Consider the following 25341-nt stretch of genomic DNA (forward strand, 5'->3'; position numbering starts at 1 on the left):
AATAAACAAATAAATACATAAGGAATACAGAAGACGTCACATACATCTATAAATAAATACATAAGGAATACAGAAGGTCTCACATAACTTTTAAAATATGAGAAAGCACTCAATAGATTCCTCTCATGAGGAAGCACAAAATGATTTCAATACAACGTAGAATGTATTGAACTAAAGTAAACAAAAGGTTTGGAAGATGAACTCAACACTTAGCAGTGGTAAATGTTAATAGCAAAGTCTTTGACAGCCATAGATTAAGGCTTCCCCAATAATTGTTTTGTTGCTTTAAATACCTTTAGTAGGCTTTCCTTCTGTTTTTTCTGTCAGAGTTTTGGTAACAATCTCTTCAACTGGCTTCTTAGGTTCTGCTGGAAAACAAGTACATTCTTAGACATACAAAATAAACTTCATACTAGTTCAGACAGAGGCATCTATTTTAGAGGCATCCCCTGTGGGCTAAATATATTACCAATAATCAGTAAATCAGTAAATTATATGAAGATAACATTTAACAGAAATCACGTGATGTGAGTTCACAGCAGTTGAAATAAGGGAGAGTGGGTCAATGGGAAACACAGGAGAGCAGCCAACAGAACACCAACAACAACACAGAGGAATGATGAAGACAAACGTGGATAAAATAGTAGACACTTTACACAGATGAAGTCAGCAAAACATTTCAAAAGCAGAGAAAGTTCTCAGTCACACTGAGACTATTAGCCACAGTATACCTTGAGTTGAAGAGAATTCACGAGTTACTCTTTCCTCTTGAACTGTGCAACTCTCATACTCTACCACACCAAAATAAATTGTGACCAAATAAACATTTAAAAAATCACTGACAAAAATAATTAAACAATTAAACAATAAAATAAGTCTTTAAGTTAATAAAAATTAAGTTTAGCTTAGAATTCTTTAGATTTACATTGCTTAAATAACAAAGTGTTTATGATTCTAATTTCATCCAAAGGTCAGTGAACCAAGATATTATTTAACCAATTATTTTGGTTATTAACAGGAAAACTATGATTTTCACTGTATTTTACATGTTAACACATGTAACAGATCGACATTAGAAGTTAAATATTAAGATATGGAGATGAAAAAGATGCATTTTGTAATATGATTATACGCTAATATTAGTTGATCACTGCAACACAATTGGCTGATGAATAAGCATATTAGAATGGCGATGGCAGAAAACTGTGGAGTAATAAGGTTACATGAATTAACATTAGAACAAATACCTGTTATTTCAGTCTTTTCTTCATAATGATAATGCTCTGATGTGTCTTTTGAATGAAAGATTTTTTTAAAGTTATTAAAATTGCATCGCTTATTAAATCTTTTATTTAATATGTCACTGTTTTTCCAAGGTAAGTCTTACCTTTAAAGCTAATACTAGAGGATACTTCAGGCACTTGTAGTGATGTATCAGGGACATCTAAACAAATTGAGAGTGGGGGTTCTGTATGTGAATTTTATATATACATACAATATATATGATACTTGCAATTTATATATAAATTGTTACATTTTGCAGAATAATATTGGCTTGGGAACTCAGTAAATCTGCCCAATAAGGATCTCAGTTTTAAAACACTCACCATAAGAAATTGTTCCTAGAGCAACTTCTGTAAGAAGAGGTCAAATAAAATTTATGGGAATGACTGTATATGCATGCACCATATTAATGTTACAATAATATTTAACTGGTACCATATTAATGCTACTCTAATTTTAACTGGTACCATCTTAATACTGCTCTAATATTTAACTGGTACCTTTGCCAGACAGATAAAGCTCTGCTGTACTTTTGGCTTCACCCATAGGCTCCAATTGTGCAATCACTGAATATACACCTAAAATATAGCAAGGTTGGAAAATTTATTTAAAAATTATGAATGAGTCTTTAAACTTGAATTCAAGAATCAAGTCAAACTAGAGTATTGCTAAAATGTTTAAATGTACACACCTTCATCTTCAGATGTGACATTATGTATAATCATAAAGTGGCGACGTCCTTCACAACTGAAGGTGTATTTTGGACTCTCTTTAAGTTCCCAAGAGTCTTTGTACCATCTGACAATTGCATTGTCAAAGGACAGCTCACATTCAAAAGTAGCAGTCTGTCGTTCCTTCACCACAATGTTCTGAATGCGTTTGGTGAACTGAATCTGATCAGCTAGAAGTAAGATATGATTTGATTATTTTCTCTTAAAATGCAAACTCCACAGTTCAAGATTAAACTGAGTGAAACTCCACTGAACATTCATAACTCACCCAGCATTTTGTTGCTAATATGAATAAAGTCTCTAAAACCAAGTAGTTGAAGAATTAAGAAAACAAAATATTGGTTGGTATGTATTAGCAATAAAACAAAAATAAGGTTTGAAAGTGTCCAAAGGTGTGAAATATATTTGCATAATTTTACATTTGGTTTTCTATTCCATTTCTATTCAAGATTCTGTTACTAAAGAAGAACAATTAAGAATGTAAATGTTCATACCACAAACCCATTGCATGTTTGCTTATTAAATTAGCTGCTCCTGCATTTTGGGCACATTTGCCTTCTCATTCTACCTACCACGTTCTCCAGAGAGTCTTTGCAATGAATAAAGAGAACAGAGGACTTACCCAACACTGACAAAGTGGCACTGGAGATATGTGGACCACAGACGACACGGTAGCTTCCCTGGTCACTGGACTGGCAGTTCTTGATCTTCAATAAGTGGCGGTCACCCACTACTTTAATGTCATATTTACTACCAGATTCAAGTTTCTGTGTGTCTTTGTACCAAGACAGTGTGATTTCTGGGTAATTCTTCTTAATCTCACATTCAAACACTGCCTCTTTATTTACTTGGGTAGTCTGATCTTTGACGTCATGAAGCAGTGTAATAGGCTGTAAAAATAAAAGTAAGGGTTTATGGCATCAATAATATCTCATCAATGGCTAAACTAGACCTGAATTTTCCAAAATACTTTCTAATTATTGTGATTGGTTGTGATCCATGAAAAAGAATCATACTTCAGTCTGCTCCATTCTCCTCTGCAAATCAGACACAAGTTTAGCCAAATCTTCATCAGATTCTCTTGTATGTTCAATTTCCTGATAGAAAAGAAGAACACAGATTATAGTATGTTGATGGAACATCTTCATACCTAACTATGATGAATAAAAAAAATAAACACAATTGTGTGGTTAAAACACTATAAATCTACCAGTCTTCCACCACTTTCTTCAGCCTTCTCCCTCTTTAGCTGTTCAATGGCCTGGAGAAGACCACGGTAGTCTGTGATGCCATACATGCGAGCATATTTCTCGTACTCTTTTGGGTCTACATTCCTTAGTAACTCAACTATGTCAATGTCCTTGTCCTCTTTTGGACTTTTCTGCTTTGATGGTGTCCTGAACATAGCGCAAGAGAGACAAATGACAAACTATGTCAAATTATGTAAATTATGTATTTTTTAATATAAGCCATAGACATTTTAGCATTCATTTTTAAAATAGGAAAAGACAAATATCAAACTCACTTCTTCAGTTTCACCATTTCAAGTGCAACCTCCTTCTTCTCATCAACAGTGAGGTTGGTGCTGCACTCTATTTCTCCATGTTTGTTAGATGCTACACATCTATACTGGCCAGAGTCGGATTTGGTCACTTCTCTGATCTCCAGCTTGGCGTCTTGTCCCTTCTGCTCAATGGTTACACGGCCACCATGAGTCATCTGCCTCCATTTGCCCTTCATCCATTTCACATTGGGAATGGGATCACCACCAACCTTCGCAATTAAGGTTGCTGTACTCTCTAAAAAGTAAAAACACAAAATTGTATATTTAAAATTTTAAATATTACAATTATTTTTTTATATAGGATTTAATATAACACAAAATATACATTAAAAAAAGATAAAACAAGTGGGAATATTCACTCTCAGTGATGTGGACATTCTTAGGCTCATCAATGAAGAATAAGTTGTCCAGTTTTCTGATTTGCTGAGACACTGGAGGAGCTACATGAGCTGACACTGGAGCTTCCTCTGCCCTGTCTGAGTGAAGCCACGAGAGGAAAAAAAATTAACTTGACTTAACTTAAAGACATATGCTGGCAGAAGGGTAATAATAATGCCCCAATAATGACCACCGTAAAACCACTCTGTATATCCTGCAATGGTCTACTATCTAAAGCCTGCATCATGAAACTAAATAGTAATGTGTGTTAATAAATATATTAAAACCAAGGGTAAAACAGATCATGAGTAAATACAAATCATAACAGTAATGCAAATGGACTCAATATTTCGTAATAGAATAATTTTACCTTTTTAACAAGGTAAAGGCTTTAGAGATTTTTAAGAAGGAGTGAAAAACGAGAAAAAAAGAAATTACAAGCAAGCGAAGATTCAAATCATACCTTGGACAGTGACCTTGGCCTTGGAGAAATCACTACCAGCTTTGTTAGTTGCTTTGCACAGGTAATCTCCTCCATCAGCTCTGGACACCTCGTCAATCATCAGGGTAGCAGTGCCATCAGAATATGTGATCTTTGTGTTGGCAGAAGACAACTCTCTTCTGTCCTTCATCCACTGGATCTTCATAGGAGGGCTGCCACTGATAAAGCAACTAAGACTAAGTCTCTCACCCTCAACTACTGTAATAGGTTTAAGGGTGATATCAAAAGTTGGCGGCCTTTGTTGCTCTAGAAAAAATAAAATAGAAAAAAGAAAAAACATTTAGTCTTCTGAGGCCTACATTTAAAATACATTTTACCTCTATTCTAAAACAAGATCTGAGGTAAATGTTGAAAAACAAAACCAAGAAAAAGGAGGGCAGAAACAAGCACCAATGGACAGTTAGACAAACATCATGCAATGAATAAATCAAATACTGTGTACCTGTGACAGTGATGACCACCTGGTAGGAGGCCGTACCAGCTTCATTAGAAGCACTGCATGTATACAAGCCACTGTCTGAGGTCTGGGAATTCTTAATGCACAGCACAGCTGTATTATTTTTGAAAGACATTAAATAGTTATCAGCGCTGAAGATTTCCTTGTTGTCTTTGTACCAGCTGATAGACAGTGGCTGTGATCCAGATACATGACCCTCAAGCTTGACCAACTTTCCCTCAGTGTCTTCAATGTGCTCTTGGGGCTTTTTAGTGAAGGTTGGTGAGATTTTCCGTTCTAAAAACAAAAAATGCAAAATTATCAGATACCATACACACACAAACACACACAGGCTGTCACAGGAGAAACAAGGTGATAAATTCCTTTCATGGGCAGGAAGGAACTTTTCACAACATATTACTCACAGAGAAAGTAGAAGCCACAGTCTACCTTATTTGCACTCTAAACAGCTAGATGTGATCTACTATCCACGATACATATCCAATGACACCCATTCAATCCAGTTCAGATATTTCTGCAACCCTATACTGGTAATGTTCCAGTTATAGCTCCAAGATATCCTTAGTGTAAACGTCTTAAATTGAAGCTTTAATCAAGGGTGAAGCTACATGTTAGAAAGCAGATTAAGCAAAATGTGAAAGGACACAAAATTCAGGCTTTATTAAACTGGCTACAAGAGATTATTTGGAAACCAAAAATAAAAAATAAAAAAACCTTGTTTTTATTACTTAAGTGTAAGCATACAAATCCAAGGAAGACTCCAGTGGGTGCATTTCATTGCAGTATACTAACCTGGCTCTATGGTTACTTCTGCATGACAGATATCAATTCCATCGTCATTTGTAATTTCACAAGAGTATCGTCCAGCACTGTCTGTGTCACACTCATGAAGACCTTCCAAAATGCAAGTATTTCCAATGACTTTGGTGTTGTATCCGCAAGAGTCGTAGATTTTTGCACCATCCTTATACCACATGACAATAATTTTTTCCATGTTTCCAGTGAAAGAGCATTCAAGCCTCAACTTTTGACCCTTCTGGAGGGACTGGTTGCATAGCCTCTTCACAAAGTGAGCAGGTCCTGAGAGGAACAACATCATACCAGTCACATAATTGTGATTATGACAAATCCATGTTCAGTGTTATACTAGCATGTAATGTTCCATCCAGTATGAAAAAATCCAAAAATAGAAGAATGAAAATATCCAGATGCTCAAAATATACTAATGAGAAATTACAGAAACTTGAGGATGACAGATGTTACTTCCATATCAATTTGACACTTCACAAGAGCATCTTCCTGTAGTCCTTTGGGCATTCATGTAGACATTCCAAAGAACATCAATTTCCACAATATTTGTGTTGTAACTATAAGAGGCATAGATCTGGTTGCCGTTTTTGTACCAGGTGACAAATATTTTAGGAGAACCAGAGAATGTATAATCAAGCTTCTGTTTTTCACTCATGACAATCTGCATATCCTTAAGATTTTTGCTCAACTGGGGCAGGTTTTTAATAAGAAACTAGTTTGGTCATCTTTGAACACAATATAATATCTACCCACAATATCATTCTGTCTGTATAGATTAGCCATGAAGGGTTGATGAGCTTAAGGTCAAAAGTGGCATACAATGTATGAAATCTGCAGTAGTAATTGTTTCTGAGTCCAGGGGTTGGTAAAAATAGGACTGTAGAAAAATATAAAGAATCCAGAGTTATACAAACCTGTCACTGTTGTAACACTAGCATGACAGATGTCTTTTCCAAAGGAATTTGAGACTTCACAAGAGTATTTTCCTGGTGTGTCCTTGTTACACTCATGTAGACATTCCAAGATGCAGGAGTTCTCCGTCACTCTTGTATTATACCTATATGAGGCATACAGCTGCTTTCCGTCTTTATACCATGTTACAAACAACTTCGGCGTTCCAGTGAAAGTACACTCTAGTCTTAATTTGCTGTTCATTGGGAAAACTGTGTCCTTCAGCTTCGCCACAAAGCATGGGGGTTCTAAGAGCAACAAGAGAATCATTAAATTACTTTCTTCAAAACAGCAGGCACCAGACAATCATGTTCCAGCACACCTTCAGCAACATGCTAGCAATGAAAGATTCCATTCAAATCATTCCACTCCTCAATATTTTCTCTATAAGAAATTCAGACCTCGAAGAGAGATGCACATTTGAAGTTTGACTTAAAGCGTGCAGACGAAGATACTTTGAGCCAAGGCAATCATATCATGTCCACAAAACAGGCAAAAGGAAATCAGTCTCTTAAGAGAGCATGCCTTCTATCAATGTAGAGTTGAACCTCTGCAATATTCAAGATTTCAATCATTGTCTTCCAAGTCAAGTCAAGTTCGTGCAATAACTGACAACCACAACATCACAGTAAGGTCAAGAGCAATATCATCCAAGTGGCCATGCGGTCCAGTACTGCAATATCATCCTGCTCTGGTAAGGTGCATACATTAAAGACCTCACAGGGCAAATCATGAAGGTGGGCATTTTTCATGTCAGGCATCTCCTGGAGTCCTGTGCAATTTACAAACCTCTAACCTCTGACACTTGGCCATAACATACATCAGTTTCATATGCATTTGAAACCTCATAAGAGTATTTTCCAGTCCTTTTTGGAGTCATGCAGATAGTCAAAGATATATAAGTTTGGTGTGACTTTGAATACATAAGAGATATATAGCTGTTTGCCAACCTTATATCAAGTGACAAATATTTCTGGGGCACAAGGAAAAAAAGCATTCCAGTCTTATTTCTCCACTCATAAAAAAGAGAGATCTGCTGATGTTTTCATAACACAGGTGCATTCTAATGCATTCTATTTAGTCCCTTTAGTCCTCTCCTTTATCAGATCTGTGTTCCAACAATAGTGGTGTAGAAAATCATGAGATGGATGAAAAAAAATCAAGGGTTTTGTTCACTGGACTGAAGGAAACATTTCAGATCCCATTAAAGCAGGAAACATGAAATAAGCTGTAAATCGTGTCCTTTTAATGTGTTGCCCATGAAAAAGACTATTAGATATTATTAGACATTATTAGATATTATTAGACATTATTAGACAATCAACATATGTTTTGATTATTGTAACATGATAGGTCTGGGTAGACCAAACATGGGAACAACATTGTATATATATCCAAGCATCCAACTGAGTGGGTTTGAGTTTGTAAAGAACAATAATTACAAAGAAATCATCTATAAGAACCTGTTGTTGTGGCCACTACATATTACAGACATATGCTCCATAAGCATTTGAAACTTCACGTCCCGGGGTGTCCTTATTACATTCATAATGGCATTCAAGGATGCAATAATTCTTGTTTACTTTTCTTTTGTATCTACATGATTCAAGGAGTTGTTTATCATTCTTGTATTAGTTGACAAATATTTTGGGAGCTCTTTTCATGTGCCCTCTGGTCTTGATTTGCAGCCCATGGGCACTGCAATATCTTTTAGTGTTCTCAAAAAAGAAGAACATGGTCCCATTAATTACATGAATGTTAAAGAGCCATTTTATGCATTTCTTGGCAAAATAGGAATATGGGATTAAGAGCCAATGTCATAACATTTTGTAACATTACAAAATCCAGTAAACTCCAGCAAAAATTATTTCGATGCTACTGCATCAACATGACAGATGTCAGATCCGTGAGAAGATACCATCTTCTAGATATTTCTGGTATAGGTCCATGTAGGCATTCCATCACACAGAAAACCCTTGTTGCTTTTGTTTTTTAGGTATAAGAAACTTTAAATCACTGCACCAGATCATAGTTTCATGGATCATTGATTTATGTCCTCAAATTTCAGTTTGTGCGCTGGAAAAATTGCGCTTGATCCTTTCCTTAGAACATTAAGGAAACTCCAAGAAGGAAGACAGTTATGTAATTTATTATCTCCATAATCTCTTAATGTTTTCTTCCGATTCCCAAGAAACACCTGGCATTTTCACAAAGATTTTTCACAGTTGGATTTTCACAGTTTTTGCACACACCAAAAACATACGAATATACTCCAAGCACTCCAGAGTGACCCAAATAACACCAGACACCTGCACACGATATTCAAATCTGTTCATTTTGTGAATTCTCAATGCAAAAGAACCACAAGAAGCCAAAAGACAAGTGACAAACATGCAGAGAATCAAAGTGCCCAAGCATCTGCTGAATGTGTCGCAAGGTGCAAATTCCCCATGTAGTGTCTCAAGATGACATGATCCATTCAAGCTGGATATTTTTTTCGACTGTAAGAGTCATCATTAAGCTAAATGCTCCAGAATTATTTTGAACACTGCAAATGTGGACCATCATCCTCATGGCTCGTGGTTCATTGTCCATTTCAAGAAATTCAAGAGGTGCCGAAGCACCGAAGAATGTTTTTCACATGCATTATTATAGTCACTCCCAGAGGAATAAATTAGGTATCAAGTACATAGGATACACTACTTTCAATGAATAGTAAGTCACACTGCTTTGTATTTTCCTGTCCTAAGAGTCAACTGATATGTACTGCACATTGACATAAAACAGAATGCTCTAAAACAAAATGCTCTACATTCTTCCAGGATTGCATAACCAAAAATACTGTAAATGTCCTGAATGTCCTGCAGATATCCGCAGTTGATACATGAGTTGATACATTATTACTGGGCCAAATTCATAAAACATTTCACAATTTTAAATTTCTCATTAACAGCAAATAGTGGCACTATAGCAGGTTTTCTCATTCATAAATGAGGATTGCTGTTGTATTTTAACGTTTATGTGATATATATAATGTTACTGCATTTTGTCCTCATTTGTATATGACATTAGCAATTCATAACATCTCTACACAAAAAACACCTGAAGTCTGTCTGTGGCTTTTTGGCCTGTTTGGAGTGAGCACGATGACAAACTTTACAAGCTTTATACTGTATACTGAGCTGAGAATGCTACAAATCTTTTATATATGAAATAATAATTTAACTACAGTCATGAAGCGTAATTTAAAAATGCATTTTAATCCAAATGGCAGTTTTCAGTGTACCACTGGTGTCATGACTGGGGTCTCTTGATGTGGGTCTTTAATATGTATGACCTCATTTACATGCTGTCTTTAATTGACTTTCACCATAGACACAGGTGAATGTACCACAGTTGTAAACATACACTACTGCCCTAAATATCTGTATGAACATGAGTTAAATACCTTGTCATACATTTTGCATACCGTAGAGTGGTTAAATTCAGGTTTTATGAATTTGGCCCACTGTTTTTTTTGTTCTTGTTGTTAGAACAATAAAACAACTGGAACAATAAAACATGAACTGATAGTAGGAAATGTTTTCAGGAAAATGTTTTCACATATTTCACAAAAAAATCCTTCCAATTGAATCTAGAAGTTTCACTGGTACCTGATATTGCAGTTTGAGCATACCACTAAAGCTGTACTTTGGTTGTTGTTTTTTTTTTGTCATGCCAGTTTCAGAATCCACAAGTTGCACAAAATGCTTTGTTAGCAGTGTAAAGCTTAAATTATAGCCCGCGCTGCTTGTTAGTTGCAACACACTTGTTAGTTGATGGGACACCAGCTGACACCGGCCTACTCTCTCTGACATACTAACCTCTTAACTCAGTTGGAACTGACTTTGAAGACTTCTGTCCAGCTTGGTTTGTTAAATAATAATGATATCCCCCAACATCTAATCTTTCAAATGAGCATATATCCAAATGTTTAATTGAATCTTGGAAAAGAAGCCTTTGCTTTTTATCCAAACAAAGAGTTTTTTCGTTATTAAGCCAATCAAATCCAAATGGGGCTGGGCCAATAAGATCACACTGAAACACAGCACTGGATCCCTTCTCTATATCCGCCATTTGTAATTCTTTTGAGATGGAAGAGGTTTCTGAGAATGAAAAAAGTCAATCACAAATTGAAATTTTCAAGGACAATTTTTCTTTTCCTGTTACTATAACCATCATCAACAACTAATATCAGTAAAAAAAAACAGCACTGCAACTCTCACAAACAACCTTATTGAGCATTTCATAAACTCCACTTTCTTAAAGAACAATATACATAAGTGCACTCACATACCCTCCCTCAAAAGCATATTTGTGTTTTCCTTCAGCACACAAATTATTTTGACTCATAAGCCATGTCACACAAACATGACAATCATTTGGCATTGCAGCTGTGTAGTTACTGTCTTTTTGCCAAGAGCATTGATCTTCTCACTTCACAAATGTAATAAACAGGAATGTTTTCATGTCAATAACATAGGAAGTAAAAAAGGGGATTGTTTTAAGAGGTGACTGAATATCCAGCCAAACGGTCAATTTTTAGAAGCCAATTCAAATCTTAAAACAAAAACAACAAAAAACACTGAGATCTTGTAGACCATGACACACATGTACTTCCATTACAATGTACATGAAATATGACAAGAACTTACCTTTCATTGTCACAACAAAGGTGAAAAGGTACTTCCAACTAAATTAACCATACCCAGAACTACACCCTGACAGGTTTTTACTAATCTAAATTAGTCTACAACAATGACATCAGTCATATTTGTTCTGCACAAGGCTTGACTGTTGAGACCTTAATACCTTGCAAAAGCAAAAACTTAAATTGGTGCTAATTAAACTACCCTTATTTCAAGTTATTATGAAAAGAGACTTGATAGGTAAGTCCTGAAGATTCTCTGTCCCAGAAAATGCTCACTTGGTAAGATCCTGTAATTAGTCAATTCCTCTGCAATTTCCAAGAAAGGATGTGCTTGGTACTGACATGGTTAGAAAGGTAGTTTTAGTCCCTCGCCTACACTCTTAAATCCAAAGAAGTACTATAAAATCAGTATAACGAACCAGCTTAAAGACGCAACAGTACTTTCCAACCCTAACCGCTGTAAGCATCTATTACCTTGAATAAATCAGGATTCACTGGCTTATTTTCAGTCATCATTCATTCCACTCAAGAAGCAAAGCGATTAAAAAGAAAACTCATTTTACTTACCAGTGACATTCAGGTTAGCAGAGCAACTATCACTGCCATGCTTGTTGGAAGCATGGCAGGAATATTCTCCACTATCAGCTTTGGTTGAATTGGGCAGTTCCAGAGATGATGCTGTAAAATGGCTGACGATCCTGAACTTGTCACTATGTCTGATCTCTGAGCCAGACTTGAACCATCTGAAGGTCACGTTGGGTGCATCTTCAGTCTCACATTCAAACTTTGCAGCATTGCCAGTGGTGATTTCGAGGTCATGGATTTTTCTCTTAAAAACTGGTGGCACTGAATTGTGTGAGATAAGAAAACAGCAATAAATATTCCAACAACTAATTGTATATGTAGTTACACTGTGTTCAGCTGTATCAAGTACAGACAGGATGGAAATGGTAGTCTTCAAGTGACTGTGAAAAAGAAGTGGTGTTAATCTTTTCATGAGGAGTGTGTTTGAGTCACAACACTTTATGATATAGCAGCAAAACATGCTTCAAGAGCCAAGTAGAATACAATGGTGAAAACAATGATGAATTAAAGTAACTTCATATATGGAAAGAATGGATGAAGGTAAATTCCACACATGACAAAAATCCAGCCCACCATAAAAGTTAATAAAAAATAAAAAAAAAGTGATGGGAATATTCTGGTGCCACAGATGCCAAGTGGTTAATTAGTAATGATCTGAGCATCCTACACCTAAAGTGAAGTGTTAAGGATTAGATGCCTCATGTATGGTGAGAAAAATATCCCCATAATCCAACCTTGTGAGACCACTGTGAGCCTTGATGATGTTGAAGTCTCGCCAGCTTCACTCACAGCCACACATGTGTATTCTCCCTCATGTCTTTCCTTCGTTACTTTGTTAATTAATAAAGTATATGTGTACTGGTCTTTTGAACATTTGAACTCTTTGCCAGATTGTATCAATTTACCATTGAAAAACCAATTAACACTGTTCACATGTTTGATTCTAACAGTAAATGTAACCACACCATTCTCCACAACATTAATGTCTTCTAATGGCATTTCAAAATAAACCTCCTTAGCCAAAGTTTGATGTTCTGGTGTCATTTTTATGGACACATCTTTAAGAATTTCTTCTTTTGTTTCTTTCTGAATAAGAACCTCCATAGACTCCTCAACTGGAACTGGTGCTATGAGCATATCAGAGGTAAGATGTGTAAGTCCTACATCTTTCTGATAGCCTTGTACTTGCACCATTTTTTTTTGTACTACCACAGATTTGTCTTGTACTACCACAGATTTGTCTTGTCTTCCATCCTGAATGGATTTTTGAACATCCACTTTTGCCTCAGTGGTCACCTGAGACATCTGACATTCTTGTACTATTTTTTTATGTTCAGCAACATACTGAAATGAGTCTTGGGCTTCAGTCCTCAAAACAGCAGACACAGGTTTTTGTGGTTTGTGCACACCTACATTTTCTGTTAAATCCATAGTCTCTACCATTGGTGAATATACCTCTATTGAGGGAGCTGTGCAAAGCTGTACTCTTTCAGGTCTGAGGAATGGCATTGTGCTAGGCTGTTCGGAAGTGAAGACCTGTTGTTCCTCCAAGATTAAAGAATGTAAGGCTACCTGGAGCTCATTTTTGAGTTCCGCCATTTTTGGATATTCACCCTCAAAGACTATTGTTATTTCCAGTGGGGCAGATGTGGTTGTAATGAGGCATGAGAACACTATGTGTTTTGGTTCCTTATCCACCTTTACTTCTTTAATGTCCACAATTTCTAAACTACCCACAACATCAGCCAAAATTAGTGGCTGCTCACAGGCAACAGCCGACTGCAGTGTATTCTTCAATTCTTGTTTGATATCCAAGCTGTGACATTTTGGTGTGGGAATCACAAACGTGAGTTCTTTTGGCAGGGTTTTGCTTTCTTGTGATTCTGTCAGTAAAAGATGTCCTCTGGGCTGTGTTGTAATTTTTATTTCTGCTGCTTCTGATTTGACAATCTTCTCAGATACCTCTCCTGTCAGAGTTTGCTTCTCCGTCATTAATACTGAGTGCCTCACAGACTGACCCTCTTGAATCTGTACAGCAAAATCCTGCTCTGCAGCCTCAAGGGTGCCACATTTTTCTGTGGCTCTGTCCTTTTCTTCGATATGCAGAGGCTGCAAAGCAATATGGGGCTCGAAACCCAACTCACAAGTACACTTGTCCATTACCTTTAGATTGTCTGTGTGACATTCCACCAAAGCTTGTCTGTCTGTCACAGACACTGCATGTATAAGATTCCAGTTGTTTTCCTTTTGTATAAGAGCATGGTGTTCCTGCACACTGCTCATGAATGGACTTTCTTTTGGAAGCTGCATAGGCTCTGAGACCATATGAAGTATGTTCATAGGTTTGGGCTCTTTTCTGTCCTCAGCCTTGACCCCATTCACAGAAACATTAAGGTCCTTGGAGTAGTCAGCACTTAATTCCCTTCTCTCCAGTGTAGTAATGGCATGCTTACGGTCTTTCTCTTGCTTCTGCACTGCAATCTGCTGGTCTGGATTTTTTACTGAGAGTAACTCTTCTTTGAACAATGTAGTCTCTGACTGCATAGACTGAAGATATAACTTGACAGGTGCCTCCTTTAGTGGTTTAGCAGTTACTGCATTCTCTTCAGCAGAAAGCTGTGATAATGGCTCACAACTAACAGCTGGCTGCTCGTCCACAGAAACTGTGTATAAACGAACAGGGCTTTTTCTGGAATCAGCAAACTCTATTTCTGGTTTCTCACTCGTAAATCTGCCCTCGGATGGAAGAGTAACTTGGTCAGTAATCACCTGTAAATGCTGGATTTGACCCTCCTCTTTTTGGGAATGCACTGAAACTGCACTGTCTAGATTTGGAATTGCTACTGTTTTATCTGCTTGAAGTTTATGCTTTTCTTCAACAACAAGAGCTGGTTTTAAGACATGGTCTTTGGACAACTGTGCAGTTTCTTCAACTGGTTTGTGTGTTTCAAAGGGACTTTCTTTTGAAAGGCTGTCATTTATTTCACTGACAGTTGTAAATATTGACTTGATTTGTTCCGTTTCTACTAAACATTCAGTGGATTCCAAGATTGGCAGTGATGAAGAATGGCTTTCTGTAAGCAGCAGATTGTCTGAAGATACTGCAGAATATAATATTTTAACTCCTTCGTTAACTCTGAAGCTTTTCTCCTGCTCAAGGAATGGGATATTTTTGTATTCTTCATTTAAGATGGCCAACTTAGTCTCAACCTGATGACTGCTAATGGTATGTTTTGGTTCTGGACTAGACTGTATAGTTGTACCTTCTTTACTAGTTAAGGGCTTAGTGTTTAGAATTGTTAAAGGTGTTATAGTCTCAGAAAGGGCAGATATTAACATTGAGGGTGGTTCTTCTGTGAGATCAAGTTCTATAACCTCAGGACTTTTAATAGAATCAAAATGCTGTTCTTTGAAGCCTTTACTTTCTTTAACAGCAGCAGAAACTGTTGCCATGTGGATTTGTTTCATAGGTGTTGCTGCAGAAGGTTCTGGAAAGGTTGGAACAACAATGACACTTTCTTGTATTTCTTGAGATTGCAGAATTGCAGCTTGATGAGTTATCTTCTCTCTTTGCAGAGTTGCAGATGAAATGTCTATTTCTTGTAGACTACCTACTTGCTCACTTGTAGTCTGCCTCTCCTCACAGCCAATGGTATAACTCATCTGGTGTCTTTCCTGCAGGGTCCTTCTGGCCTGTGCCAAAAGATCTACACTGTACAAGCCAGATTCGGTGGCTTGTTCGAACTCGGATGTTTTGGAGGTTTTCTGTTTCAGTGAAACAGTTTGTTCATGCCATTGAAAGGCTGAGCCAGTATCAGTCAAGACATGTAGTTCAGCACTGCAAGAGGCTTCTCCCAGAGGGTTCACTGCTCTACATGAATATCTACCACTGTCCTTTTGCTGAATGCTCATTATTTTTATGAAGCCAGAACCATCCACATTATTAACAATAGTACAATATTTACCAGGGTGAATGTGATCGCTTCCTCTGAACCACTGAATATCAGGATGCGGAGCCCCTGTAACTTTGTATTCAAACACTGCGTTTGCACCGATGGTGCACTCTACTGACTCAATTTCTTTGGTAAAATATGGAGGCTGTCCAATAGCCTGGTCCACTGTCTTTTCATCTTTCACTTTAACATAAAGATGAGAGGCACATGATGATTTACCAAACCTGTTGCTTGCAGTACAAGAATACTCTCCCTCTAATTCCTTCTGAACTTTGCTTATAACTAAAGTGTATTCTTCCTTCTCTTGGAAAAATGAATAAACAGATGAAGCGGTTATTACTTGGCCATTGTGATACCACTGAACAATAGGTTTTGGAAATCCAGACACAGTTACTGTAAATGTAACAGTGTTTCCAGAAGTTACATTTGCTGGGAAGAGTTTGGTTACAAAAACTGGTTTTTCTATTTTTCGCTCTATTGTTTCTGAATATAATTTGTAGTCTGGCTCAAGTTCAAAGGTGTCGCTCTTTTCTTTTAAATGGAAGCTTGTTGTATAAGAATCCTCTTCAGAAGACACAGCCAAACTAGAAAAAGCTAAGCACAAAAAGGATACATTTTTTAAATATTACAATAGTCACCCTGAAAAGTTTGTGACCAGCGTTTAGTCAGTTAAAAGATATTTGGGATTTGTGTCACTTGGAAACCAAATGCATTTGTACGACCACAGCATAAAGCATGGCAATGATCTCCATTTGCCTAGTGTACAGTAGGAATTCATTTAAATATTATTTCAAGTGTGATTGCTTGTAGTAGTAATCACAAACAGTAAAAGAAGGGCATACGGTCCATTCAGCATATTTAATAAAAATAACAATACTAATATAAATAATATGCAAATATATCCCTTCTTGGATGGGTTTACCTTTGGCTTCCTCCACATGTATGGGTTCTTCTTCCTCTCTAGACACTGCAAAATGAGAATACAAATAAATAAGTATATGCAAGGAACGATCTAGTTATGATATTAACTTGCATTTCCATTTTCTACTTGTATAAAAATGTATGAAAATGGACAACATCTCTCTTGAAGGACATCCTTGAAGGATGCTACAACACAGTCACAGCCAAATGTACAAAGATCATTCTCCGTTTAGCTGCATTTTTGAGAGATGTAAGATTCTGTCTTCTACGTGTGAAATAAGAGTGAGGATAAAAGAGCGTTTACGTGTGTGACCTCAGAAGATGAGGAGAACCAAAGCATGCGAATGCCAACCTGTCTTCACCCTGAGCTGGGTGCTGCCCCCACTGTCTCCTGAAGCATTGATAATTTTGCATGTGTAAGTTCCCCTTTGTTTGGGACCAGTATTCATTAAATTTAAACAGAACCAGGGCCCATCATGTTTCAGGGAGTAAGACCTTGACTCTTCATCAGTCAACTGGTTGTGTAACCAAACCACATGTGGAAGGGGAATTCCTTTAATTATACAGTAAAGAGACATGTTTGCTTTTTGCTTTGTAAAGATGTCTGAGGGCAGTTTCACAAAGAATTCTGGTAGAATTTCTTCATGCATGTCACGGTCCAGCAGTGGTATAAGGTCAAGGAAGGAATGTTGGTTTATCTGCAACTTTGCTGTCAGAGAAGAGGAATGCAGAAGTCCGACATTCTCTACAGACTCCTGTTTTCGTTGGTCAGGGTCTTTTGTACTGGACTCATTTTGACTTTTAGAACATTTAGTGTCAGAATCAGAAGGGGTAGGGGTCTCTGCTTTGAACTTTGCTTCCTTAGCTGAGTGAGAATAAAGTTAGGGAAATTATTAGGTATGATCCATCAGTAATAAGATTTTGTAGCACTGACAGAAAAGTTAGTGCGATGATTGGATGATGTTATGCCAAGCCTATCAAAGATTAAATTACATACAGGATAAAATTTAATTACTAGGAATATTACATTGTAAATCACTATTTGTTATAACCATATGGAAAATATTTAGGATTTAAAGTAAACATCAGCTTTAAGCATGATGGTATGGAATGAACATTAAAGAGGAGATAAAAACCTGTAACCACCTTCTACAGTGAGCCACGCAGATGTTTGATTCACACCGTTTCTATTTTTAACAGTACAGCTGTAGCTTCCCTGGTCTGCAAGTTGCACATTGAGTATGATGAGAGACAAAACTCCTTCGTGATGCAAACACTGTACTCTCTCAGTATTCATAAGGGTTCTTCCATTATGGTCCCATACAACTTCCATAAGAGGTTGCCCATCAAAAGAGCAGTTGAACTGGGCAACATCACCCAGGTTGACTATCAGATCATTCGGTTTCAGAGTCAGAACAGGACTCCTGGGATATTCTTCCATGGATGTAATTTTCTGCTGGACCCCAACGTGTTTTACTGATGTTGTGATTGTTTCCATAGTGGTCACCATTTCAGAAGTTTGAACAGTAGAAGAAGAAGAATGAGTCTCAGTCATGGTGTGGGACGTGACTCTATCCAAAAGAGATACTCCAGAGCTCAAGACAGTCTGTCTATTTATGGCTTTCGCACTGAGATCTGAGCAACAAAGAAATGAAATTAAACAATTGTGTCAGTTGTTTTATATCCTTCAATGGTTTCTGTAGTTAGAGCAGTGCAGAACTATTAAAGTTGGAAAAGTGTGGTGTCACAATCCATTGGCATTTATTAGTGTGAGAATAGTGTGTAAAATCTGTTTAAATAGTCTATTATTAAATGTTTAAATATATCAAAATGATTGAAACAAAGAATGAGTCATAAAACAATGTTTCTTAATGAGTCTTGTGTGTCCCTATGTAAGAAATGTTTAAGCTGGTCAACCATGATTAAACTAATAGAATATTGGACATGCATGATCATGTTGATGTGGAGGTGTCACACAAACGAGGATGGACTCTCCTCTTTAAGAAGACAGCTGCTGGCCACTAAGAAGCACTGTTAAAACAACATTTCTTCATAAAATGTGTCAGTAAAATATCTCATTTAGCACTCAAAGTGCATTTACATTCATTAAACTCCATTTTTACATGACTAATTTCTAATACCCCAATATACACCACGTTTTTGTTTTGGTCCAGGTTGAACACTAATTGAATGCATGGTGTAAAAGGCATCACCCCGGCAATATGGCTGCTGGCTAAGTAGCCATCTTAGTAAACAATGTACCAGTAGATGTTTTATAGCAGATATCCAAAACAAAAAGTGTAGCAATGTTCAATTAAATTCAAAATGGGTCGTTGAAGGATCTAGCTCTTGGATTTGAACATCTCATGCACAAGTATAACATTAGTGAACTATTTGGTGTAAAATTTAACACTCTCATGTTGCGAACATGGGATAAACAAGGAATGTCTTTGGTAAAATGGTAAATTACCATTAATTAACATTAACATGGGACATGGAGAGCGCGAATGCAAATACATCATTATGCAAAATAAGGTGTGACTTTCAAACAAAATGACAAACTGACCGTTGACTCTGAGAACTGCGGTACAAGAGACCATCCCTGAGGAATTACGAGCGACACAAGAGTATTGCCCCTCGTCCTCGACATATGCCCTGACCAGTTCCAGCAGGCAGCTATCACCACACTGAGACATTCTGAGGTTGTCAGACTGCTTCATCTCCTTGTCATTGCAGTACCAGGTAACCTTCAGATCTAGAAATGAGGGGAGAGAGTGTTATTGGCAACTGTTCCCTGAACAATGTACATTCGTAATGTTTTGAACTTCCTGAGGCTTACCCTCTCCAGAGACATGGCACTGGAATCTGGCAGTCTCTCCCTCCTCAATAGAGGTATCTTGAATAGCAGACACAACTGCAGGGGGGGCCAGTGGAACTCCGACATCTGGAGAAACCACTTCTGACACTGATTAAATACAGAGGGAAATATGTTAGAAAATATAAAAACCAGGCAGGAGAACTCTTTGTTTTTACTGAACAGTTGACTTGCTAAAGCTTGCCTTCTACATTGAGCACAGCAGAACTGGTGGCCTGACCATAGTCATTTTTGGCTTCACAAGTATACTGAGCTGCGTCCTCGGGGAAGACCTCAATGAGCAGCATACTGTGTTCATTGCCCTCTCTTAGGAACTTGCACTTGAATCCAGAGGAGAGCATCTGAGAGTTCTTATACCACGACACCTGAGGCTGAGGGACGCCAGTCACTTCCACAGAGAAACGTGCAGGTTTTCCAGCCTCTACAGACAGAGGCTCCATGTGTCTGAGGATCTGGGGAGGCTCAGGGGCTGAATTGAAAAAAAAGAGAGAAAATAATAACCAGTGGAAAAATAACATGATTTCTGGTTGAAAAACAGAAAGACACGAATATGTTTACACAGTTTCAAAATGACAAGGGTAAATTAATTACTTCATATCCAATAATTTTGCAGAAATAATCCTTTACCAGACATGAATATATAAAATTTCAATAATGTATAACTGAGCTGTTGAAAAAGAGATACTCACTGTTAACATGTAGATTTACTGTGCTGCTGTTTTTTCCAGCAATAAAAGTGTATTCCCCAGCATCACTCCTGAATGTCTCTGCGATTGTCAAGCGATGCACTTTTCTGATGGTTGCATAGTTGAAACGCTTCTCAAGAGGGAATTGGATCTCAACTCCATTTCTCAACCAGCGACCTTCAATTTCATCCTCACTGACTTCGAATTCAAATGACACTCTATGCTTTTCAATGACCTAGATTCATGAGAAACAGTTAATTAACCAATAATAAATAAATCAAGTTTAACATTGTTTGGCCTGAGAAAAAGTAATTGTTATTAAAAACAATGAAAAATATTACATGGATGTCTTTCTCAGCAGGTTCAGAGATGTGGACATCCTTGGCCTCTACTGTGAGCTGAGCTTTGGAGACACTTGAGCCAGCAATCACAGAGTATTCACCCGCATCAGACATGCGCACTGTCTGGATCAACAACCGCTGCAGGAATTTGTCTGTGGAAACCTTGATCCTAAAATAACAGAAAATTTGAACAGCTTTTGTCATAAAAACTACATGCACGTTAACAAAATTGGTATGTCATCTTCTGGAAAGTTTATTACATTCCAACAATACCTGTCAGTTAACTCAAGTTCCTGTCCATTTTTCATCCACATCACTTGAACATTAGACTCAGAGACTTCACATTCAAAGATGGCCTTTTTCTTCTCTGTGATCTTGATGTCTTTGATGTGTTTGGTGAACTCAATTACACGAGCTGAACAGTAAATAAGGAACACCGTCACCATACCTAAATGGATTCTGTAACTTTAACACGTTAAGTATAGGAAAATGTAAAAACTAATAAACAAAAAAACTTACCCTCAACAAACAGGTTTGCAGATGTTTCAGAAGATCCAGCCACAAACGTATAAACTGCACTATCACCAAAATTCACATTACGGATGGTGAGAGTGTGAGTCAGTTGTCTAGAACGAGTTTGGCATCTATCAGTAGATCTAACCTCAACACCATTCTTCAACCATTTGTGGGTGACGCCTTCATAGTTCACAGTCACTTCAAATGTAATGGTGTCCTTTTCCTGAGCATTCAGGTCTTTGAGCATGGTGGTGATGAGAATAGCTGAAAAATTTAATAAGATGCAGGCATATATTACATATTGAAAGTATGTATTGGTAAACAATCAAACGGGCATGTCAAAAACCTAAGAACTGACTTACGGGTAACAGTCAAGGTAGCCGACACGCCTTCATCACCACACACGAACGTGTACTCGGCAGCATCATCACTGCTGGTGTTCATGACCTTGAGTTGGTGGAGTTTGCCCTGCACCACAATGCTAAACTTCTCACTCATCTCAATCTCCTCTCCATCTTTCAGCCATATAGACGGAACATTGAAATGTGAAACTTCACATTCAAATGTGGCAGTATGGGTCTCTGGAACCTCAATGTCCTTCATGGGGATTTTGACCCTCAGAGCTGAATGGATGGGGACAAGTACATTACCACACAAATACCTAAAAATGTCTTGCGGTGTGAAAAAAGTATTAAAATTTAAAACTTACATTCAATGTGTAAATGTGCACTGCACTGCAAATATCCAAACACAGCAATGTATTCTCCTGCCATATCGTCCTCCACATTCTGAATGACAATTTTGTGGGCTTTCTTCTCAGACAGTATCTTAATGTTAGAGCTTGGCACTAGTTCTTGGTTGTTATGTATCCATTTAACTGGAATGTCATCATGGGACAGACTCATCTCAAAAGAGACAGTGGCACCCAGCAATGCTGTAACATCCTTGGGTTTCTTCACTATCTTGATAGCTAAGAAAGAAGGGAAAGGTTCAAATTAAAGTGTAAGCAAATGTTTATGTAAAAGCAAGTAAGGGCAGTCATGGCCTGGTGGTAGGGAACTGGTCTTGTGACCGGAGGGTCGTGGGTTCGATTCCCAGACCTGAGGCCATGACTGAGGTGCCCTTGAGCAAGGCACCTAACCCCAACTGCTCCCCGGGTGCCAGGCTAGGGCTGCCCACTGCTCTGGGCATGTGTGCACCACAGCCCCCGAGTAATCACTAGTGTGTGTGTTATAACTGCACAAATGGGTAAAAAGCAGAGGACAAATTTCGATTGCGGTGAAAAATCACAATTGACAAAATATGGCACATTTACAAGTAAATTAAGTACTTACTCTCAACATTTAGTCTAGCATTGGCAGAGAGCTTTCCCAGTTTAAATCCATAAACTGCTTCATCCTGTGTGCTAGAGTTCTTGATCTTCAAGGTGTGCACTGTGCCATTTACTGTGATCTCGTTTTTATCACTAGGTAGAATTTCCACTCCATTCTTGATCCACTGAGCACCTTTCACATCCAAATGGGTCAGTTCCAGAGTAAACACTGCCTCCTGTGTCTCAGTAACAGTTCGGTTCTTCAGAGTCTTCTTGATCTTCACAGCTATAAAGTAAAATTTTATTTAAGTAGTTATCCATAACCAGAAGAGGAAAAATTAAACCAGGATCATCTTTACAGTGACATATGGACATCCATACCTTCAACTTTCAGGTTTGCCGATGTCTTAGAGTTTGCCACCTGGTAAGTGTATTCCCCAACATCCTGTGGCCTGGTGATGACGATGACAAGGCGTCTTACAGTTCCTATGTCTTCATTCTGGACGTTGTCATTAAAGTTAACTGGCTGGCCATCCTTCAACCACTTTCCCTCAGCAGTTTCGCTGGCCACTTCACACTCCAGCTCAGCAGTCTGAGACTCTGCTACTGTCAAATCATGCAGGGGTCTGCTTATGGCGCCACCTGGATCAAACAAACAAATAATCAAGCAAAATATATTTAAAGTCATCCCTAAAGCAATGTACATACTTCTGAGATTTGTGCATGGTTTTACGGAGAACATTTAATCATAAAATCTTTTTACACAATCCTATAACAGCTTGTCAAATATTCTATGAATGTTCGAATGTACCTGAAACAACCAGCTTTGCTCTGGATGTCTTCTCTCCAGCAGCAAATGTGTACTCTCCTTCTTCGTCCTTCATGACATTGATCACAGTAAGGCTGTAGTGAGTGCCCTTGACCTCTATCTTGTACTTTGGGCCTGTTTTAAGAGGCTGATCTCTAAAGGTCCAGACAGGGTCAATACCAGGATGAGATACTTCAACCTTGAAGGTGACATTCTGGGTCTCTGTACAAACATGATCCTCCATGTGCTTTACAATGTTGATTTCTGAAAAATACAAATAAACAACAGTTTTTATTGTAATCCATCAGTTTTATTATACATGGCTTGAACGGTGTTTCCCTTAATTTACAATAACTACAGCCTTAGTTAATTAGAACAAATCCATCACCATATGTATTAATAAACCATGTGTAATATTAATTATAATGTAATTAATAGTGCTGTCAATTCCAGGTGCCGCGATTAAAAGTCCTCACCAGGATTTTGCTCAGGCTTCCTGGATTGTGTTGATTCCACTAATTTTACCTGGATTGCTAATTAGAAAATCTAGCAAGCTTGAGTAAAATCCTGGTGAGGACTTTTAATCGCGGCACCTGGAATTGACAGCACTAGTAATTAAATTCATTTACATTTTCCAAAAATTAAGGGACACCATATGATTTCCCTTGTCACTGATAAAACATGTATGCTATCTGCAACTGTTTACCACAGTCATTGTGCCCTTAAGAAGATTACTATCAGATATGCTGTGTTACTTTTAAACATATGCCGTATTATTGTTGAAGATGTTAATGTTACCTAATGCTGTAAACAATGTTACTTAGGGGAATTTTAATGTAAAGTGCTACCACAAAACTAAGTTGTAAACTTACTTTCAACCATCAGTTTACAGGCTGAGTCAACTCTACCAACAACCATCTGATATTCTCCTTCATCAGAGGCATATGTCCGGCTCAACACAAGACGTTGTTTGGATCCCTTTGCAACCATTTGAACTCTATTGTCGGGTGTAACCAGTTTGCCATTATGGTACCATTTCACAGAGCTCACGTCAGCAGCAGTGATTTTAGCTTCAAAGACAGATTTAGTTCCTTCTACTGAAGACACATCCTTTAATGGTACCAAGAAGTCAATTGCTATAAAAGAAAACAAGAATTATTAAAACTGATTGAAGAATAAACAAATTCTCACCCAGAAAGGCTGGGGGGTTATTAGACTCTTATCCACATGGAATTCCTTACTGACGAAACAATATAGTTATACAAATTTCCCTGTTGCGGGATCAATAAAGGATTATCTTATCTTATCTTAGTTCATGTGGTCCGGTTGTATTAAATATATAAGAAACTTCTTCAAAATTACACATTTTGTATGCACTGAGCATATAAAAGGGCAGGCTAAGCACCAAATGTCTTTGGCAGTGCACTTGAATTAAATATAAAGGATAATAATTGAAAAGACCTTGCAGCTTACTTTGAACAATGAGCTTTCCAGTTGTGGAAATGTCATGGGTGTGAACCACAAATGAGTATGTTCCACCATCATCCTTATTAGCATCTTCAATAAGAAGCTTGTGGGTGAGCTTGTCAATTACAATGTGAATTCTATCTGTGGCAGAAATTGGTTGTCCATTCTTCATCCATGTTCCCTCCACATTTTCCTGAGAAAATCGTGCCTCCAGTTGGGTGATATCACCCTCACAGATGGTTACATCAGTAAGTCCTTGCAGTAGTGTAACTGGGCGCACTAGAGTAAGCACAAAATGAGTTGTATCACAGAATGTTCAAGAATACGAATCATTACAGTGAACTTATGATTAAATGCACACCATGCCTAAGCAAAATCAGGCAATTTTTTTTTTCTTTTTTTGTAAAGACTCCCATACCTCCAAGATTTGGTGTAACCACTACTTAAATGAAATGATAAACCACACAAAAAGCATCTTCCTTTTACTTAGAAAGTGACCTTGATCCCTTA

The 25341-nt window shown here is 37.6% G+C and overlaps 1 protein-coding gene across 1 annotated transcript in view; it reads right to left on the reverse strand.

Annotated features, from left to right (window-relative positions):
- ttn.1 (titin, tandem duplicate 1) overlaps positions 1-25341 on the reverse strand; it is a 142949-nt gene that overhangs the window by 99563 nt on the left and 18045 nt on the right. The window contains exons 22-56 of the mRNA XM_077002317.1: positions 24838-25110; positions 24237-24500; positions 23368-23628; positions 22938-23198; positions 22579-22842; positions 21954-22214; positions 21607-21867; positions 21248-21508; positions 21002-21143; positions 20729-20897; positions 20391-20622; positions 19886-20170; positions 19666-19791; positions 19393-19581; positions 17973-18461; positions 17179-17691; positions 16828-16872; positions 11935-12213; positions 10541-10822; positions 6641-6925; positions 5709-5996; positions 4902-5192; positions 4421-4705; positions 3939-4055; positions 3541-3814; positions 3226-3412; positions 3032-3112; positions 2638-2905; positions 1976-2185; positions 1785-1862; positions 1608-1634; positions 1388-1444; positions 1248-1292; positions 732-791; positions 294-368 (exon numbers count right to left, since the gene is read on the reverse strand). Of these exons, the coding sequence (XP_076858432.1) occupies positions 294-368; positions 732-791; positions 1248-1292; positions 1388-1444; positions 1608-1634; positions 1785-1862; positions 1976-2185; positions 2638-2905; positions 3032-3112; positions 3226-3412; positions 3541-3814; positions 3939-4055; positions 4421-4705; positions 4902-5192; positions 5709-5996; positions 6641-6925; positions 10541-10822; positions 11935-12213; positions 16828-16872; positions 17179-17691; positions 17973-18461; positions 19393-19581; positions 19666-19791; positions 19886-20170; positions 20391-20622; positions 20729-20897; positions 21002-21143; positions 21248-21508; positions 21607-21867; positions 21954-22214; positions 22579-22842; positions 22938-23198; positions 23368-23628; positions 24237-24500; positions 24838-25110 (7485 nt within the window). The remainder of the gene's footprint in view (positions 1-293; positions 369-731; positions 792-1247; positions 1293-1387; positions 1445-1607; positions 1635-1784; positions 1863-1975; positions 2186-2637; positions 2906-3031; positions 3113-3225; positions 3413-3540; positions 3815-3938; positions 4056-4420; positions 4706-4901; positions 5193-5708; positions 5997-6640; positions 6926-10540; positions 10823-11934; positions 12214-16827; positions 16873-17178; positions 17692-17972; positions 18462-19392; positions 19582-19665; positions 19792-19885; positions 20171-20390; positions 20623-20728; positions 20898-21001; positions 21144-21247; positions 21509-21606; positions 21868-21953; positions 22215-22578; positions 22843-22937; positions 23199-23367; positions 23629-24236; positions 24501-24837; positions 25111-25341) is intronic.

Source organism: Brachyhypopomus gauderio, chromosome 4, assembly GCF_052324685.1.
Source record: "Brachyhypopomus gauderio isolate BG-103 chromosome 4, BGAUD_0.2, whole genome shotgun sequence".
NCBI classification, from domain to species: domain Eukaryota; kingdom Metazoa; phylum Chordata; class Actinopteri; order Gymnotiformes; family Hypopomidae; genus Brachyhypopomus; species Brachyhypopomus gauderio.